The sequence below is a fragment of the Mobula birostris genome, chromosome 3 (genome assembly GCF_030028105.1).
Source record: "Mobula birostris isolate sMobBir1 chromosome 3, sMobBir1.hap1, whole genome shotgun sequence".
NCBI classification, from domain to species: Eukaryota; Metazoa; Chordata; class Chondrichthyes; order Myliobatiformes; family Myliobatidae; genus Mobula; species Mobula birostris.
In genome coordinates, this window is record NC_092372.1 from 183,150,642 (window position 1) to 183,172,493 (window position 21,852).

The following is a 21,852-nucleotide window of genomic DNA, read 5'->3' on the forward strand; positions in this document are numbered from 1 at the left end:
AGTAGCTTGGTTAGAAAGAAATAGTCATTTCCTAATTGCCTGTTCCAGTAAGATAAGGCCCGAGTCTACTACCGCTGCAAACTCTGCAAAGGGCAAGATGCTATCACATTGTGAGAAAATTTACAAAAATTAATTTCTCAGTTATTTGACTTCCACATAGAGATTATCAATTTGAAATGATTTTTTTTTCTGTCAGTAATTGCTTCAAGGCCTCCTCTTTGTCTGCTGCACTAAAATTCCAGAAACCACAAAACTTCCATGCATATAAATGTTGGTAAGCTTATCTGGATCAGCACATTCAAGGATAAATCCAGGTAGCGTCCTTCTTCAACCTCTCTAATCGAAGGATAGTGGTGTTGTTTTTAGAGTCACATTACAATGAGAAGAACTGACAGAAATGGCATGCAGACCTTCAACTAATATGTTTGAAAAGCCTATAGTGAGAGGCATTTTATGATCTCCAGTTGGACAGGGAATTTCTATAGTAATATTATTTTATAAAGTTTACCTCAAAATCCTATTCAATTGTTCAACTCTGACAAATTACATTCCAAGTTTACCATTAACAAAACAAGTTGAAATGCTGAAATTGTCTTAATTTACTCATTTTTGGAAAGGTCAAATGAAAGGTCTAATGGGACTAGTGTAGATGGACAAAAGAGATGGTATGGGCATGGTAGTCTGAATAGTCTGTTTCTCTGCCATACAAGCCTTTGTCTCTATGTTGTTAAGTGTGCAATATTTGAAAAATAACCCTATTTTCTCATTGTTTTTGAGCTGAAGTTAATGCATGAGCTTTGCAAGCCATTTATATAAATATCTAAAAGTAACATGTTACAGGCTCATGTAATTTCTGGGTTTCATTCGCATTTTGCGTCCTCCTCAGAGCTTTCTATCTAGACTACTCTCATTTCCCAGTTATATTCTAATGTCAAAATATTGTGCTCAATCTAACCAACTGTTGAAGCCATTAGGTCAATGTGGATATTAAATGTAATTCTCCTTGAATTCTAGAATATTAGCAAATGGATACAGACTCTGAGAGCTAACTACTTCAGTCCGAAGTCTTCATTCGTCAGCTGTTCTCTTTCCTTGTGAAAATTATACTTGAAAAACACAGCTGCATTGTGGAAATGTTAGAAAGCTGTGAATTGTTCTCTTTTAGTTATGTTGGATATCTGCATTTACAGGTTTTCTTTGATAAATCAAGAGATCAAGGAGGCATGATACTGTAGTGGTTAGTGTGGTAGATAGTGTAGAGATCAAGGAGGCACAGTGTCAGTGATCCAGGTTCAATTCCCACCACTATCTGTAAGGAATTTGTTCATTCTCGCAGTGACCACGTGGGTTTCTCTCGATACTCTGGTTTCCTCCCACATTCCAACGTCATACGGGTTATGGGAAGAAGGCAGGAGAATGTGCTTCAGAGGGATAATGGTAGAATGACTCGATAGGCCAAATAGCCTAAATCTGCTCCTATGTCATGTTTTTTTTTAAGAGGGGATCCAAATTAACTTTTTGACAAAATAAGGAAAAGGTGTTTACTGGCAGTGAAAACTAAGGAACATACAAACTGGAACCATACAGTCCCTGTAAGAAAGACTGGTGAGCTGCATTAGGCAAATGGTGCTAGTCATTTTCAATAATCCAGCTTTAGTAATTTTTAAGTACTTCTTAAGTAGTTACATGAATCAGATTAGTGGCATAGCTGTCTCTAATTGAGTTAATACCGGTCCAAAATAATTATATCACAGGATAATTCAAAGGGAAGTTTAAAGCAAAATTCTGCTGACAATGTGCTGCAAGGCCAGAGTAATGTAACGAAGCAGCAAGATAAGAGTTCATTGCGAAAGAAGGATTTGATATACGCAAGCAACATGGAAAGAGGCAAAGAAGGAGAAAAATAATGTACAAAACTATTGCGGGGAACCCAGTGATGGACAGTGAAGGTTATACAACGGGCACAAGATGGGATGACACGAGATTGTGCAACATTATTGGCAATTTCAGGGGGATGCTTTAATGACTTTTTAACCAGAGGGTTAACAGTTCTTATCTGGAATCTATCCATTTTATCCTATCCTTTTAACTGGAGGGTTGATAGTTCTCATCTAGAATCTATCCAATACTGTTAATGATAGTAGAAGGAGACTATCACATAAATGCTGGCTTCCATGGTGGCAATCCCATTAGTCACTACTCCCTCTCCTTATTTCCCCGTATCCTTGCAACTCAGCTTTTGCTCTGTTTAGTCAATAACCTACACTAATTCCTGCTTTGGATACAAGAGCAAAGAACAGTATTACAAACAAAGTTCAAAGTTCATTCATTATCAAAGTACGTATACTTTATACACCATTGAGATTAGTCTCCTTACAGGCAGCCATGAAACAAAGAACACCAATAGAACCCGTTAAAAACATAAGAACATCAAACACCCAGTGTGCTGAGAGAGCAAAAGAAAACACAAATCATGCAAACAACAAAAGCAAGCAAACGGCATTCAGAACTGAAGTTCACAAAACCGGGCATCACTCTAGCCTATCCAGAAGTCCACTTGTTGCGGGCCACAGCCCGAGTCCAGTACATAGATAATCAAACCCCGCCACAAAGCCAGGCATCACTGCAGCAGTCGTGATACTTGGATATCATCGAGGAAACCATAAGCATGATTAGATAACAATAACAGGGACACCATGCAAAGCCCAGAGTGGAGGGCACAGGCCCCTCTAATCTCTGCTCAGCCAATCCCATCTGCTCGTAGCAGAGAATAAACAGTGGAAAGGATGTTGCTGGAGTTCAGCAGCATTTGGGGAACCACTGACAATCCTCCATACACAGACTCATTTAGGCGTTAAAGAGGCTGGCATTTGATGTCCTGAGACACTATCGGTACTCCCAGGAATTTGACCTGAAATTGATAAATGGTTATCAATAGAATTCGATGCCAGGAAACAACGTTACATGATAAAAAGAGAATTCTATAAATAATAGGCGGGTCAGAGAGCATCTAGGAGTCACAAGAGAGCGCAGATGTTGGAATCCGGAGCAATGAACAAAATCTATCCTGTCTGATTACCTGAGCACTTCCACAATCTTCTGTTTTATTATAGATTTGGGATGGCGTGTTGGCACAGCAGTTAGCATATGTAACGTTACTAGAGCATTAGTAACTCAGCTTCAATTCTGCCACCGTCTGTAAGGAATTTGTATATTTCCCTGTGATCGTGTGGGTTTTCTCCAAGTGCTTCAGTTTCCTCTCACATGCCACAGATGTACAGATTAGCAGGTTAATAGGTCACATAGGTGTAATTGGGCAGTGCAGGCTTGTTGGACCAGAAGAGCCAGCTACCATAAGTAATCAAAATAAATTTCCAGCATCTGCATCTTGTAAGATCTGGAGCAGAATACCCAGAATCTGTGACTGCAGGTGTCTACTACCCTTGGCCTTCTTAGTTGTCAAGATCGCAGGTTCGTGAAGTTCTGTGGAATTAGAATTAGACATGGAGAATAACTACAGAGCATTTTGTAAATAGTACAGGCAACTGGTGGTGAAGGGAATGAATTAATGTGGTGAATGATATTGACAATCCAATGGTCTGTTTGTGTTAGATCTGTGAAAACTGTCAGAGCTGCACTCGGCCAGGGTAGAGGTGATTACTCCATCACACTTCTAGCTTACTCCTTGTTGATCATAGAGATAAATTGGTCATTACAGGATAGCTAACCCCTGACCTGCTCTTGTGGTCACAGTATTTAGCTTGTGGCTCATTCTAGGCAAATTTGAACCTCAAGGGGTTGAAGCTGAGGAATCATTGTCTGGGATGTATAGTGTGTTTATTTTAATTGCCACATCAGCCATGGCTTGCGTACATTTTTGATCTTGTTGAAATGGTGAGGAGTTGCAAATAGGATTGGCACATAATGTAATTATCAAAAAAAATCCCCATTTTTGGTGGAAGAACTGTTACTAATGAAGACATTGAAGACGGTTGGGCCTTGAATAATACACTAAGGAACCCTGGAAATGGAGCTGGGATGATTGACCTCCGACAGGTATTTTCCAGTGTTCAATGTAGAACTCCAACCATTGTAACCCTTGATGCCCATTCGTTTCAGTTTTACCAGGGGATGTGTAAGCCCCTCAGTAAAGTTTGCTCTAAGGCTGTAAAGAAGTCAGGAGTAGGTAGTTTTGGTGAACTACTGAGTGGGCGCTGATGAGCAAGTCCCTTGCCAACACCATTTATTGTGCTATGCTTGAGAGTACACTGACTGAATGATAATAAACCTGATTGGATATGTCTTGCTTTTTTGTGAACTGGTCATACAGGAGTTCTACACATTTCCACATTACTATGTTTTAAAAGAATGGAACAATTCAGTGAGGGATGTAGCTACGACACCTGTTTGTGATTTTCACACAGCTGGAATATTACCTGGTCCTATAGCCTTGGCTGTATTTGGTTCTCCCAGCTAATTCGTTATGCTGCTTGGAGTGAAGCGATTTAGCCAAAACTGGCTTCTGTGATGGTAGGGATCTTGACAGGAAGCCAAGATGGATTATCTATTTGCACTTTTGGTTGAACACTTTGCAGATGCTTTGGCCTGATCTTTTACATTTATGTAAGAAGATTTCTGCAGGAAAGCATTTCAAATAGTAGTGCGGTGACGTCGCAGGGGAATTTGAAAATGTGGTGTTTCAACTGATCTCCCATGAGCTTCAATGATGACAAAGTAATAGTTCAAATGGTGCAGATAGCAGCCTTACAACTTTTGTCTGCTGACAAATTGTTGTGCTTACATGACATTTCTGATTGCTTCCACAGTTTTTCTTCCCTCATTTATTCTTGTTATTACAGCTGCGTCTGATTCCTGTTGCAAGTTAGAAATGCGCAGTACACAGAAACTTTGCTTGCCTAACCTCAGTGACTTTCCTTCTCTAATTTCTCCAAGGAATCAACTTAACTGTTAAATGAGATCTCGGCTTCACGGAATAGTCACTGCACTCCACTGGGGGACAGTTGCAGAGGTGCTATCAGCTAAAGTTATTAAGTACATACTGTATCACAGATGAGGTAGACTTAACTTTATTACTGCTTTGAAAATCTCTGTTGTATCATCTTGTCTTATAAGAAAACCAGGGAAACATTCAGTATCATACATTGTTCACTAATGTAAAAAGAATATCAATTCGCATAGATAGGACAGTGTTCATAAACCATAGGGTTAACAATAGATGGATGAATGGTTACAGTAATCCAGCATGTACCTTGGTGAAATTGCACATTTAGAATTCCATTTGCTGTGTGTAATAACACTGCTGTTGCAGAAATGGATGTAGGTGTACACATTGTGTGACTCACAATAAGGTGAGCAACAGGGAGCATGGAAAAACCTTTATGGAGACTGGAACACTGCAATTCTATCTCAGTGTTTTTCCACACTGGCCTTCAGGGAAACACAGTATGTTTTCCAAACCTTTTGATCATGTTTCTAATACATTTTGAAAGGGATCATTCATCTCATAAATCTATTGAAGTTCTTTTGTTGAAATAGTCTTCCAAAACTTTCTTTGTGAATTCAAACAAAGTGCATCTACACTTTCATTTTCCTGCCAATTGCAGCAGTAGCTAATACAATAATAACAGTAGGAATTAGAGTTATTATCAAGTACTCAGCTAATATAAATCTTAATTTATAAATTGAATGGTTATATAATAATAGTCATAGAGTAATAGAGCACAGAAATATAACCTTCATGACCAAATGCCCAGGTAAATTAGTCCCAGTGCCACACCTTTAATCCACATCCCCTGAAACCTTTCCTATTCATGAAGCTGTCCAAATGTCTTTTTAATATTTTTATTATACTTGTTTCAGTCACTTTCTCTGGCAGCTTGTTCCATCTAAGCACAACCCTTTGTGTGAAGAAGTTGCCTCTCAGTTCCATTTCAGATCTCTCCCCCCCCCCACCTTAAACCTGATTCATCTTCCTTGGAAACAGGACAGTATTCATTCATAAAAGTTGCTGGTGAACGCAAAAGGCCAGACAGCACCTCCAGGAAGAGGTACAGTCAACGTATTGGGCCGAGACCCTTCGTCAGGACTAACTGAAGGAAGAGCTAGTAAGAGATTTGAAAGTGGGAGGGGGAGGGGGAGATCCGAAATAATAGGAGAAGACAGGAGGGGGAGGGATGGAGCCAAGAGCTGGACAGGTGATTGGCAAAAGGGATATGAGAGGATCATGGGACAGGAGGCCTAGGGAGAAAGAAAAGGGGCAGGGGGGGGAACCCAGAGGATGGGCAAGGAGTATAGTGAGAGGGACAGAGGGAGAAAAAGGAGAAAGGAGAGAGAGAAAAAAATATATATATACAATGGATGGGGTATGAGGGGGAGGTGGGGCATTAAAGGAATTTAGAGAAGTCAATGTTCATGCCATCAGGTTGGAGGCTACCCAGATGGAATATAAGGTGTTGTTCCTCCAACCTGAGTGTGATTTCATCTTTACAGTCTGCGCTGGGTCTGGCCAATATATCGAAGGCCGCATTAGGAGCACCGGATGCAGTATATCACCCCAGCCGACTCACAGGTGAAGTGTTACCTCATCTGGAAGGACTGTCTGGGTCCTGAATGGTGGTGAGGGATGAAATGTAAGGGCATGTGTAGCACTTGTTCCACTTACAAGGATATGTGGGGAGGGATGGTGGGGACGAATGGACAAGGGAATCGTGTAGGGAGCGATCCCTGCAGAAAACAGAGAGAGGGTGGGAGGGAAAGATGTGCTTAGTGGTGGGATCCCATTGGAGATAGTGGAAGTTATGGAGAATAATATGTTGGACCCGGAGGCTGGTGGGGTGGAAGGTGAGGACCAGGGGAACCCTATTCAGAGTGGGGTAGTGGGAGGATGGGGTGAGAGCAGATGTGCATGAAATGGGGGAGATGCGTTTGAGAGCAGAGTTGATGGTGGAGGAAGGGAAGCCCCTTTCTTTAAAAAAGGAGGACATCTCCCTCATCCTGGAATGAAAAGCCTCATCTGGAGAGCAGATGCAGCGGAGATGGAGGAATTGTGAGAAGGGGATGGCATTTTTGCAAGAGACAGGGTGGGAAGAGGAATAGTCCAGATAGCTGTGAGAGTCCGTAGGCTTATAGTAGACATCAGTGGATAAGCTTTCTCCAGAGATAGAGATCCACAGCCTCCTCTACTATAAAGATGAAGCCACACTCAGGTTGGAGGAACAACACCTTATATTCTGTCTGGGTAGCCTCCAACTTGATGGCATGAACATTGACTTCTCTAACTTCTGTTAATCCCCATCTTCCCCTCATACCCCATCTGTTATATATTCTTTTTCTCTCTCTTTCATTTCTCCTTTTTCTCCCTCTGTCCCTCTCACTATACTCCTTGCCCATCCTCTGGGCTTCCCCCCTCCCCCTTTTCTTTCTCCCTAGGCTTCCCGTCCCATGATCCTCTCATATCCTTTTTGCCAATCAACTGTCCAGCTCCTGGCTCCATCCCTCCCCCTCCTGCCTTCTCCTATCATTTTGGATCTCCCCCTCCCCCTCCCACTTTCAAATGTCTTACCAGCTCTTCCTTCAGTTAGTCCTGACAAAGGGTCTCGGCTTGAAACATTGACTCTACCTCTTCCTATAGATGCTGCCTGGCCTGCTGCATTCACCAGCAACTTTTATGTGTGTTGCTTCAAATTCCAGCATCTGCAGATTTCCTCATGTTTGCAGCATTCATTCGTGCTGTCTACGTATGCCTCCCTTGATTTACATGTGTTTATAACATCACACTTCACTCTCCTATTCTCAAACTAATAAAATTCTAGCCTGCTCAAACTCTCTCTCTGAGTTGGTAAATTAGTTTTGTTATTGCCACAGGTACTGAGGTAGATGAAAACCCTCAGTCTTTCATGCCATCCATATATGTCATTTCATCACATCAGTACACCAAGGTATCACAAGGGAAAAGCAATAACAGAATGCAGAATGTAGTGTTACCGTTATAGAGAATTTGCAATGCAGTCAGACAATAAAGCCAAGGTTGATTGTGATGTCCAGAATCCATTCAATGGCTTTATAACAATGAGCTTGAAGCTATTCTTGGGCTTTCAGGCTTTTATATCTTCAACCTACTGCCCGATGGAAGAAAACTTTGAGTATATTGGCTGTTCTAATGAGGCAGCAAGAAATGTCATGCAGAGTTCATGGAGGGAAGGCCGGTTTTTCTGATGTACTGAGCTACATCTACAACTCTCTACAGTTTCCTGCATTCATGGGCAGAGCAGTTGCGATGCATCCAGACAAGTTATCTTCCATGATGCATCATTAAAAATTGCTGGCGTCAATGGGGACATGCTAAATTACTTTAGCCTCCTTCGAAAGTAGAGGCACTGGTGTTCTTTCTTGGTCATTGCATTTAAATGGTTGGACCAGGACAAAAAATTGGGAACTTGAAACCCTCAACCCTCTTGATGTAAACAGGAGTATATGCACCACTCTTGAAATCAATGTTTTGTTTTGCTTACTTTGAGGGAAAGGTTGTTATCATGACAACATGTCTCTAAGCCCTCTATCTCTTTCCTGCAATCTAAGTCATTGTTACTTAAGATTTGACCCACTATCTGTTGTCATCTGAGACCTGTAGACAGAAGTAGAGAAGAACAGGGTTGTACATTCATGAGTGTATAGTGAATAAGGTATGTGACTGAGAACGCAATTTTGTGGAGCACCAGTTTTGAAGGTAATCATAGTGGAGGTATTGCTGTCTCTCCTTATTGATTATGATCTGTTTATTAGGAAGTAAAGATTCAGCTGCAGAGGGAAGTGTTGAGTCCCAGGTCAGGGAGTTTGCAGTGAGTTTGCTTGGAATTATAGTATAGAACGTAAAGCTAAAGTCAGTAAGCAGTAATCTGACATACTGTAGGCCTCTTTATTATCCATATGCTCCAGAGCAGAATGTAAGGCTATTGAGATGGTATGCACCATAGACCTGTTTTGACAGTAGGCGAGTTGTAGTGGGTTGAGAGTGTTTGGGAGGCTGAAGTTAATGTGAGCTATGACCAGCTTCTTGAAAAACTTTATGGTGGTGGATGTTTGAACCATAAAACAGTGGTCATTAAAGTATGTTACCTTTATTTTGGTACCAGGAAGGTAGTGGTCTTCTTGAAGCAAGTGGGAACCTCACATTCAAGTGGAAAAAGGTTAAGAAAATTCGAAAAATATCCCCGACAGCTGATCTGCACATGATCTAAGGGTACAGCTCGGGACTCCATCCAGGCCAAATGATCTCTGTGGGTTCACTCTCCAGACTCATGCCCTCCAATTCTGGCAACATCCTCGTAAACTTTACTTTCACCCTTCCCAGCTTAATTACATTTTTTCCTATAGCAAAATAATAACACTAGACACATCTTGTATAACTACAGCATAATGTGCCAACTTCTATACTCAATGCCCTGACTGATGAAGATCAGCATGCCAAACACTTTCTACAATACCCAGTCTAACATTGACACCACTATATAATTATACTCCTTGGTCCCTCTGCAACACTCCCCAGGGCCCTCCATTTACTATTAAAGTCCTACCCTTGTCTTTTTCCCAGAATGCAACAGCTTATGCTTAACTGCATTTGCCATTCCTCTGCCCACTTACCTATCTGATCGAGATCCCTCTGTTATAGTTGATAACCTTTTTCACTGTTCATGATACCACCTATTTTAGTGTCATCTGCAAACTTATTAACCATATCTTGTACAGTCTCATCCAAGCTATTTATATAAATGATGAACAATAATCCGTCCAGTTCAGAGTGCTGTAAGAAAGAATTATAATACACTAACTGTATTGGATACCAGAATTATTGAACAATTGGCATGTACTTTAACGTAGGGCTGAAACATTTGAATAAGCCAACTTTAAACATTTAACTTACACTTGCAGGGGCACAGAACAAGGTTGGTACCTTTATGCTGATAGTTCAAATGGGAAATTTGGGCACTCAGCTGACATCTTCACTCCTGAAATCTCTCTTACTGGCCCAAAGTGTAAATTGGTCTTTTGGTATCACATGAGTGGAGCTACCATTGGATCATTACAGGTAATATTTTTCGTAGTGTTGAACCTATTCTTTTCATCAGTAAGATTTCTAGATTACAGCACAGTTGCTCTTAAATGTAATTCTTAAACATAGAAATCTAGAATTGGTTACTTTTTTGTTAAAAATTAGGTTTCATTTCATTACCTTAAACAAGTTCAGTCAATTTTTAACAGCATGCATTTTTGGATACGTTAAATATTCAATTCTGGAAGAATTATTACCGTATTCATCTACAATTTCTCAAAAAATCATATGACACTGAACAATATTTAGTTATTGATTTCATTTCTTTTAAGATTCTACAAATTCAGATCCTTGTGGCACTGATTGCAATTTTGTTTTCATTAAGGTTTTCATCAAATTTGGCAACATTACACAGCTACTCTGGTCTCAAAGTGGTAGCCAGGGTAACCATTGGAGGCGGGGAGAAATATTTCTTGGTGTTCAGTCTCATTTTCAGGTTTGCCCTTTTTACTTTTAACTATCTACTATAACACAATGATGTTTAAAATGTGCATGTTGATTGGAGGAGAAAAATATTATCTTGAAGATTGGGCTTTGTGAGCATTTTGGGCCCCGTATCTGAGAAAGAATGTGCTGGTCTCGGAGAGGGTCCGAATGAGGTTCACAAAAAAGTGATGCCAGAAATGAAGGGAGGACATTTGATGTCTCTAGGCTGGTTCAGAATGATAAAGGGGATCTTTTTTGAAATCTATCGGATTCTGTAAGGCCCTGATGGGATGTTTTCATTAGTAAGAAAGTCAAAAGGGATCTCCCTTGAGATGAGAAGGAATCTCTTCAACCAGGAGGTGGAGAATCTGTGGAATTTGTTACCACGAAGGGCTGTGGCAACCAAGTCACTGTGTGTATTTAAGACAGAAATTGCTATGTTTCTGATTGGTAAAGGGGATAAGGGTTAATGAGGATAAGTTAAGAGAGATTCTAGGGCCAGAGGGCATAAGGCAGAATAAAAGAACATAAAAGAAATTCCTCCTTAGCCAGAGAGTGGTGAATCTGTGTAACTCATTGCCATGGGTGACTCTGGAAGCCAATTCATTAGGTATATTTAAAGCAGACGTATATATGTTCTTGATTAGTTATGGTATCAAAGCATATGGGGATAAGGCAAGAGAATGGGGTTAAGAGGAAATAATGTATTAGCTATGATGGAAAGGCAAGGCATACTCATGGGGCCGAATGACCTAATAATCTCCTATGAATTATGGACTTACAAGGAGGATGAGGGAAATGGGGTTGAAAAAAATAGCGCAGCCATGATTGAATGGTAGAGTAGATTCAATTGGCAGAATAGCCTAATTCGTCTCCTGTGTCTTAAGGTCTAACTTCTTCAGGAAATCATATGAGAATCCAAATGAATATGGATGCTGGAAATCTAAACTGAAAACAAAAAACTAGGAATACTCAACAGGCCAATGGAAGAAGTAATGGAGTCAACATTTATTTGGAAGACCCTTCTATTTCAACTTGAAGCATTAATCCTGCAGGCCTTTATGTAGGTGCTTACTGACCTGCTGAGTATTTCAAGCATTTTCTGTTCTCTTCCCATGAGAATCCACACAAATCTCTTCTCTCAATAATATAGTTCTGCTTAACTACTAAGAGCCAAAAGACAGTAAATAATAAAACAATTATTTAGCTTTCACTTTATTTGTCAAATTAGAAGCTGAAGACTCTGAAAAAATATAATGAAGAGACCAGCTATGATTTAAATTTTGGTCATTTAAATATTACAAATTTTGATGCATTAGATATGAACAGATGCACAAAGTAGAAACTTAATAAAGCTAATATGAAGACTGAATGAAAGTGGTCAGAAAAGGATTATGGAATAATTTAAACTATTCAAATGATCAAATGGTTAATTATTACAATCATAGAATAGTATAGCATACTAGGAAGCTACACAAATCTGGGCTGGTTCTTCAAAAGGTAATTTAGTTAGTACCTCTTTGCCGTGCTTTACCCAGATCCTTGGATTTTATTTCTTTCAAGTATTCATCTAATTCTTTCTCGCAGTCTGTTATTAAGACAGCATTCACCACCTAACCAAGCAGTGCATTACAAACTGTAGCTTTCATTAGCTCTCCTCTGCTTTGTACTACATTGTGCCACAATTATTGTGCTTGCAGTCATGGGAAAGAATTTCCCTCTGTATAGTCTGTCCTGACCCTTCATGATCTTCTGTCATATTTCCTCTTATGCTATCTAATATAAGGAGAGTAACACAAGTTCCTCCAGCCTAATTACCTGATCATGATGTATAACCTTTCCATCAAAATCTCTGCAAAACCCTTACGTCCTTTCTGAATTATGATGTTCAGAATTGGAAACAGTAATCTGTCTGAAATCAAACCTGTGCTTTAAGCGATTTGTGTTCCTTCCTGGCTTCTCACATGCCATACTCATCTGCAGTGGCGTCTTTGTTAAACTGCCCTAACACTTGATAAGATTTGAAAACAACATTTTCAAGATTGTCTCTTTTCCATCCACTATAAAAATTATACCTTTTGACATGTATTATCTCTTTCCTTTCTTTATATGAAGATATACGGTATCTCTCCACAGGTTTCAACATTAAAATTCAGCTGATATGGTTTACATTTAATTTACATATGACCTAAAGGACTCTCTCTCCTTATCTGTCAGCAGCAAGAAAGTGCTGTGCACTATATAGGCAATTGTTTAGGTGTATTTTGAGATACCGTCACTCATATTCTTGTTATCTGCTTTCTCTGGTATTCAGTGAGTTTGTTCTTTCCTTGTCATCTGAAAGTGTTAGGTCACACCTAGAGTATATGCTAACATGGGTGCTATTATTCTAATCATTTTCCAAGGGATCTGTTTTTATTGGTGAGCCTTACTTACCCTATTTCATCACTGAGGAATCACAGACATTTACAATGTTCTTCATACCTTATCTGCTTATATGTCCAGTGGATATTTTTAACTATTTGCTTTGAATCAGAAGTGCTGTCAGTGAAAATATTTGAATTATAATCAAAAATGATTTCTCCTTCTGTTAGCTGAACTCAACGATCACTGTATAGCATGCCCAATGTCCATTTAGTTGCCCCATATACTTTTTCATGAGCATTTGACTGTTTTGATTGAAATTGCCAGTCATATTGCTGAAGCAAACTAAGAGCTTAATTAAAGACACCAGGAAGGCCAAAGCAACACACACAAAATGCAAGAGGAACTCTACAGGTCATGCAACATTGATGGAAATGAATAAATAGAGAATGTTTTGGGGCAAGACCCTTCTTAAGATGAAGACATTATGATCTATTTGTATCCAAATTGTTTTAATTGCCTTTGATTCTTCTTCCTCATCATTTTATTGAGTTAGAAAAAACACCATCTATCCCTAACAACAGGTGTGAACATTCTTCCTTCCCATACTCCATTTCCCCAAGGCCTCCTCATCTCTCAGCACCATTCTCACTAATCTTCTGTTTATCCAGATACCCAGTGCAAAGTGGCCTGCACTTGTTAAGTATCAAGAGGCAGAAAGTGGTGATAAAAAGATGCCATTAACAGTTTCTAGCTGTAAATATAGCTTGTCTATGTAGAAAACCTGCTACAATATTCTAACTACCAAAGCACAATGGTGCTCTTGTACACAAGTCATTTACAAATATACATAATAAGGTCGTAGAGGTGCAATTGGAACGTTGGACTTTGCAATGTATGAATTTCAATCCAACACAGATTGTTTTACAGCAATTGTAAAAAGCCCTGGTGATCTTTCACATGAAATTGTCAGGAAATGTAGAGGAGTCTTGACCCAAACGCAGAGCCACGGAGATGATTCAACAGGAATTTGGGTGAGAGCTGTCAGGAGTCAATGCACAGTGACAGATCTTGGGTGGACAGCCAGACACAGACCCCATGCCACAATAGTTTGACTAGGCATCAATAATGGTTGGCCTGGCAATGTTAGGCATGGTTAGCAGTTAGGATATCCCTCCATGCCCTTCTCCAAGCATTATGATAGCAGCAAACCAAAGCCCTGGCAGGTGGTACCTCCAGCATGAACTCTTCCATAGGGAACAACAGGGGTTGGTAACCATGAAGCACCTAAAGGGGTGATGTACCTGTGGCAGAAGAGGTGTGTAGGTTGTGGAACAGTTTGGCAGATGCTTCTTCCATGTGATAGGGTTAAAGGCATCAAAGCATTGCACAGACTTCTCCACCAGCTGATTGGAACTTTCTGACTTAACGTTAGTCCGCAGATGATAGCCAAACTCACTGAGGTGCAGAGGTAGCAGAAGCTTCCCAGAATTAGAAGTTAAATTGTAGTATCCAGCTCGACACAATGTCCTGAAGGAAGCCATGGAGGAGAACCATGTGCTGGAGAACCAGGTTTGCAGCCTCAGTGGCTGACGGAAGCTTGGGGAGGGCAATGAAGTGAGACACCTTGTCGCACCATTCTAGCACTGTCAGAATCAACATCTGCAGATGACAAACCTATGAAAGAAACCCACAGTGATACAACACCACAGGTGTTGATAGGCCAGTAGGAGCCGTCGAAACCCAGAGGACCCCTGGTTGGAGGAAATAGACTGGAAACACTGAGGATGGGCTGTGAAAAACTGATGTAAATCTGTGATCATGATGGACCACCAAAACCGGCATTGCGGAAAGTCCAGTGTCCATTGTCCGTCTGGATGGCCTAATGAGGGATAGGAGCGGCCCCACTGGAGTGCATCAGAAGGCACAGCTGCTGGGGTGTACACATCATTGTCAGGTGTGTTGGCTGGAGCAAGCTCGTGCTGTAGCGCCCAGTGGAGCTGGTTCTCAAGGTCCCAGATGATTAGGGTCAGATCCTGGGAGGGTGCAACGATGGGCTGATCGTCAGTCTCTGTTTCAGCTGGCTCAAATGGAAGTAACAGGGCATCTGTATTTGTGTTCTTGGATCGCCAAGTAGGTAAGTGATGGTGAAGTTGCATTGTTCGAAGAAGAGGGTCTAGTGAGCCCAGTGTTGGCAGGTCTGTTGTATGGATATGTCTCCAGATCAGGAAAGGCTCTGTGCTTTCCATCAGCCAAAATTTCCATTCCTCCAAGGCTCACATAATAGCGACCAGTTCCCTGTCACCTACTCCATAATGGTGCTGTGTAGGGTTGAAGTTACGTCGGAAGAGGGCAGAAAAGTGTGCCTTCCCATCCAGTCCATAGGTTCAGTAGAGAGTCCAAGTAGTACACACAGAGTCCGAAGCTGAAACGTGTCTGCTGCGCCAGAATCCACCAGAGTTCCTGTGCCTGCAAAGCCAGAGTGCAGAGGAGGACAGACAGAGTGAGCTGGGCTATTGTGCTGGAACAAGGGGCTGGAGAGAGCTCATCCCTACTTGGAGATGCCATTTCCCAAATGCCATAGGCATTTGAAGCATTTGTGGTAGGCTGCTTCATAGTAGCTGCACAGGTTGTCTCTCCACCAGCACTCACACCCTTAGGGGAGTTAGAGAACTCTCCCCAGCTACATGTGTTCTGGAGGTTAGGTGAAGAGGGTCTTGAAACCTGGAATGTTCTGGGAACAGAATTGGGGTCCTGGCTGATGATTTGGAGATAAGATGCTTGTCAATACAAAGAGCCGGAGTAATGAGGCTTTCAAAGTCGGTGGGCATCTCCTGGGTAGGCGGAGCATCTTCGCAGCATTCTGAGAAGCCGTGAAGGTAATGGGCCGGCAGCTCTTCTGCATTCTGGCTTCACTCTGCCTCAAGAATGAATTCCATAATGTAATCCAGAACGGAGCGTGAGCCTAGATACAGGTGAAGTATCCATACTACAACCCTGCTGGTCAAAAACCTGGCACACCTCATATTTGCTGCAAATGGGGGTTTTATCGTCCCAGCTTGCAGTGGCCCAGTCAAGAGACAGATGAGGAAATCGATCTTGGCTCGTTTTATAGAATACCGAAGCAGCAGGAGCTCAAACTGTAAGAAGCACTGGGACAGGAGGTTGAGTCATAGAAGTGTTTGGCATGGAATCAGAGCTGCGGGGACGAGGTTAAATGCCGTGGATCTGCTGCACCGAGGAGTTGAGTTGATGGTTTTGTGCTGCTTCTGGATTGTGTACCTGTGTTGGCAGACTATTTACTCCAGGTGAGCATACTCTGTTGGGTTAATCGATGGTTGACTCATTCTGTCAAGGAATGGAGAGGAGGCTTGACCCAAAAACAGAGCTGATTCAGCAGTAACCAATAACTTTAGAACTAGACAGAAAAGTAACAAGCCCCAAAGGACCACAAACCAAGGGAGAACAGAAGCTAAATACAATGAGCAGCTGTTTGAGGTCAACTTGTTCAATGAGTGAAAATGAACTGTGGATGAGAACTGGGGTTAAATTGGCTGCAGGTGGTAGGTCTGGAATGAGCAGCTGGTGAATCCTAAGACCATAAGACATAGGAGCAGTGTAAGGCCATTCAGTCCATCAATTCTGCTCCACTACTCCATCATGGATGATCCAGGATCTCACCCAATCCCATACATCTGCCTTCTCGCCATATCCTTTGATGCCCTGACCGATCAGGAAACTATCAACTTCTGCCATAATTTACCCACAGACTTGGCCTCCACTGCAGTCTGTGGCAGAGCATTCCACAGAGTAACCATTTTCTGGTTCAAAAAATTCCTCCTTACCTCTGTTCCAAAAGATCGCCTTTCAATTTTAAGTTCAATTTCAATTTCCTTTCAATTTCAATTTCCTCTAGTTCTCGATATCCCCACAATAGGAAACATACTCCCCACAGCCACATTATCTAGTCCTTTCAACATTCACCACCCTACCCCCCGGCATTCTTTTGAATTCCATTTAGTACAGGCCCAAACCTGCCAAGCACTCTTCAAATGTTAACCCCTTCATTCCTGGAATTATCCTTGTGAACCTCCTCTGGACTTTCTCCAATGACAACACATCCTTTTTGAGATATGGGACCCAAAACTGTTGACAATACTCCAAGTGTGGCCTGACTAATGTCTTATAAAGCCTCAGCATTAGCTCCTTGCTTTTATATTGTGATGCTCTGTGGGGGGGGGGGGGGGGGTCGACAGCCGGCCCCTACATTTCTAATGACCAGTACTGTTTATTATTCGTGTTAAAATGCTTTTGTGAGATTATAGTAGGAAGTTCCAGTTCATTTATTGTTACATTTTAACTTGAGTTATACAGTTATTTGCTTGTGTATTTCTGGGTCACCCTGACCGTAACCGGGGTGTGTGATGGTCACATCCCCCGTATATGTGAGACTGGTTGGGTTCACTCTCTGGGTCATGGTGCCTGGTCTGTTTTGTGTTTATCACAATAAAAAATTGTTGTTGAGTTAAAGAGCTTCCTCCTCTGTCATTATGGACCAAATGCTTGCCACAATATTCTGTTTTCCTTGAAATAAATGCCAACATTGCATTTGCCTTCTTTACCACAGACTCAACCTGTAAATTAAACTTCTGAGAGTCTTGCACGAGGACTCCTAAGTCCTTCTGCACCTCTGATGTTTGAACCTTCTACCCATTTAGATAATAGTCTGCATTGTTGTTGCTTTTACCAAAATGCATAATCATGCATTTCCCAACACTGTATTCCATCTGCCACTTTTTTGCCCATTCTTCCAATTTGTCTAAGTCCTGCTGCAATTGAATTGCTTCCTCAGCACTACCACGCCTCCACCCATCTTCGTATCATCTGCAAACTTTGCCACAAAGCCATCAATTCCATTATCCAAATCATTGACAAACATTATGAAAAGTAGCAGTCCCAATACTGACCCCTGAGGAACGCCACTAGTCACTGGCAGTCAACCAGTACAGGCCCCCTTGATCCAGCTCGCTGCCTCCTGGCTGTCAGCCATTTCTCTATCCATGCCAGTAGATTTCCTGTAACACCATAGGATTTTTATCTTTTTAAGCAGCCTCATCTGTGGCATCTTATCAAATGCCTTCTGAATGTCTAAGTAAATGACATCTACTACCTCTCCTTTGTCCACCCTGCTTGTAACTTCCTCGAAGAACTCAAGCAAATTTGTCAGGCAAGATTTCCCTTCACAGAAACCATGCTGACTTTGACTTATTTTATCATTCATCTCCAAGTATCCTGAAACCTCATCTTTAATTATAGACTCCAACACTTTTCCCACCACTGAGGTTAGGCTGACTGGTCTATAATTTCCTTTATTTCGCCTTCCTTCCTTCTTAAGGAGTGGAGTGAGACTTAGCTGGTTGGAGACCGGGAGGTGTTACAGAAGCAGTGCTGGATCTCTTACTGCTGGAATCTGGAGTCAGATGCTGCTCAACCTCCAGAATGTTGGTTGTTTTTTGAGGAAGTACTAGACTTGCCCCAGGAATGGCAGGTTTGCTATATGAGTAAAGCAGGCCTGCACTCAATGCAATTTTGAAGAAAAATACAGAATATGGAAGAGTACAGGTCATGAACAGGGCCATCCATCAATGATGTCTGTGCCAATCATGATACCCCTCCCTTCCCTGCATATTCATACATCTACCAGTTCTGCAAAGCCATTATCTTACCTGCTTCTACTACTACCCCAGCGGCTCATTCCAGTTACCCACCACACTCTGTGTAAAACAAATCAGCCCTGCACATCTCCCTTAAACTTTACCTCTCTAACTTGTGTATGAAATCTCATGCTTGACACTTTTATCCTGAGAACAAGATTCTGAATGACTACCCTATCTGAGGCTCTAATAACTTTATAAACATCTATCAGATTTCTCCTCAGCCTCTGATGCTCCAGAGCAAATAACCCAAGACTCTGCAAACTTTCCTTGTTGGTCACGCCCTCCAGGCCAGGCAGAATCCTGGTAAACCTCTTTTGCATGCTCTCCACAGTCTCCTCATCCATCTTTTAATAATGTGGCCAGAACTGCACACAATAGTCAAAGAGCAGATTAAGTCTTCAGTTCCCGGACCTGTGAAGTCAAGCAAGCCATATACTTTCTGTAGCATCCTATGGACTCGGAACAATTTTTATCCATGCACTGTAAAAGGCATTCTGCCTGGATGCACAACTGTTTGGAATGGCATCTGCTCAGTGTGTGACCTCAATAAGTTGCACAGAGGTGTGAATGCAGCTCAACAACCACAGGAACCAGCTTCCCCTCCGTGCACACTGCCTCCGTAAAGAGGTCAGGATAATAAAGACCCTTCTCTCCAAGATATTCTCTCTTCTTCCATGTTTTGATGCAGCAAAGCATCAATAAAGACACATTCTTGTAGAACCCCAAAGACTACTCGTTCACTCAGTATTCGACATACCACAGTCTCTTTCTTTCCCTAATAAGTGAAAAAGGGATGTTCCTGTTTCACAGCAAGATGGGAGACATAACAAAACAATTTGCTGATTTATGATGTTAAAAATCCATTGCATTGCTTTTTTCTGAGCCTCGTGCCCAAAGAACTTGGGTCCCTGAGCACACAGCCAGCAGCCAGCTCACTGCTTTTGATCTTCCGTGTACTCCCACGACACATCAGGCGGCAGCACCAGCTTCGAATCAGCCTGTCTCCAGAGCAACGAAAATCCAGCACCAGCGTCCTTGGCATATCGAAAAGCAACCAGTCGTGAGGCCCTGGGAGCAGGTCCAATTTCCCCAAAGAACTGAAGTCAGTGTGTAAGTCTTCAAAAGAATCTTGAACTGGAGAAAAAGAGATATCAAAGATGGAAATAGAGCTGTTTCCGAAGATGCAAGCAAAGGATTTGCCATTAGGCGCCATCATCTCCTAAACTCCACCCACTACTGAGTTAATACAGCACAAAAAAGCATAATAAGATAAAGAATACAATAATAAAAAGAAACAATAAATATGCATTCATTACGATAGCTTGCGTACATAAATTGATTTCATGTCCCTAAATTGACACTAGGCACAGGAGTGTCTGTACATAAGATAGGAAATGCTAAATTATTGGTGGTGGGGGTGGTGGGTGTTGTGGAGGGATGGGAGTTAGTGGGTGGAGGTGTTGATCAGCTTTACTACTTGGGGAAAGTACTTCTTGTGTCTCGTGGTCTTGGCATTAATGCCACATAGCCTCCTTCCTGATGGAAGTGGGACAAACGGTCTATGAGCAGGGTGGGTGGGGTCCTTTGCGAAGTTACTGGTCCTTTTCCAGCACCTTTCTGTAAATACAGTATGTCCTCGATGGCGAGCAGTCTGGTGCCAGTGATGTGCTGAGCAGTTTTGACTACCTGGTGTGGAGCCTTTCTGTCTGCTGCAGTGTACTTTCCATACCATGCAGTAATGCAGCAAGTCATGCTGCTCTCTACAGCACAGCTGCAGAAGGTTTAAGTATAGATGTGCAATGTCCAGCTCTCCTCAGCTTCCTCTGAAAGTAGAGGCATTGGGGAGCTTTCCTGATTGTGTAGGATGTGTTCTGGGACCGTGAGATGCTGTGTGAGATGTATATCCCTGGGAGTTTGAAACTGCTATGCCACTAATGTAAAGAGGAGTGAGTTACTTCAGATTAAGGGGTAGGGTGCATATGACTGAGAGAATGAGAAATTTCTTCACTCGGCTGAGTGATGGGGAATTTCTGGAATCCTCTAAACTGAATGGCAATAGAAGATGATCCACTGATTTCATTCAAGACAAAAAGACTTCTGGATGTTAGGAAACATTTGGATAATGTGTTGAGGTAAATCAACGAAAATCTTGATGAATGGCCTGCTACTAATCTTATTTATTATAGTCGTTAATGTTTATCATGAACAAGCAGTTTATAACTGATGGTTATAATATGTTTACAGGTTTTCATTAGAGCCAAGCGGGGTGTGAGTTATATGGGTGATATTGCAGTGGATGATATTTCCTTTGAAAATTGTGCAGCTCTTCTGATCCCAGACAGACAGTGCAGCTCTGATGAGTATTCATGTACCAACAAATACTGCATTCCTAAAGAGCAGCTCTGTGACTTCACCAACGATTGTGCTGATCATTCTGATGAGCTTCCACTCATATGCAGTAAGTAATTAATCATGCTTATGTAAAGTGCAGAATTTATTTTCAGTCATTTGTTAGGCTGTTGATTAATGTGTTACATTTTATGTCTTGAAAATGAAATGTAAAATTATTTTGATTGCTTTACAATAAATATTGGTCTAATTGTTAGTGCTATGATAATAGTGCATGCATTTATTAAATACAAAATACCTTTATCCAGAAAGAATTCTTTTTTTGGTGTTCCACTGCATGCGTATAAAAATGCTGACTATAATTTATATTCTAAAGTGCAATTACACTACCAGGATTATTCCATAGGCCTGGAGGGTACAAGAGACGGCAGATGCTGAAATCTGGAGCAACATTTTGCTGGAGGGTCAAAACCCTGCATCAGAAAAACGAATGGAGAGGGAAGGTGGCCGGTATAAAGGGGAAAGGGGGATTGGTGAGTCAGGGCCCAGAGCTAATAGATAGACTGAGAAGGGTAAAGAACGTCCATCTTTTGAACATTTCTTTTGTCCCATAAATGCTGTGTGACTTATCAAACAGCACATAAGTCAGCTGCAGCTTTCCTCATCCCCTGTCACGCCCACTGCAGATTGTTTCTTGCTCCTGCTCCATAGGTCATCAATGAGGACCGAGTTTGTAGAGGCATTACAGAGATGTACAAAGGCTATATTGGAACATATCAACTCTCCAAGAATATCATGAGATAACAATAATATAAGCACCATAGAGCAGGAATATACATTGATATTGTGTGGTTATGTTTTTACTAA

The 21,852-nt window shown here is 41.6% G+C and overlaps 1 protein-coding gene across 1 annotated transcript in view; it reads left to right on the forward strand.

Moving 5' to 3' along the window:
- malrd1 (MAM and LDL receptor class A domain containing 1) overlaps positions 1-21,852 on the forward strand; it is a 351,826-nt gene that overhangs the window by 132,911 nt on the left and 197,063 nt on the right. Inside the window, exons 18-20 of the mRNA XM_072252046.1 lie at positions 9,949-10,105; positions 10,455-10,565; positions 20,881-21,094. Of these exons, the coding sequence (XP_072108147.1) occupies positions 9,949-10,105; positions 10,455-10,565; positions 20,881-21,094 (482 nt within the window). The remainder of the gene's footprint in view (positions 1-9,948; positions 10,106-10,454; positions 10,566-20,880; positions 21,095-21,852) is intronic.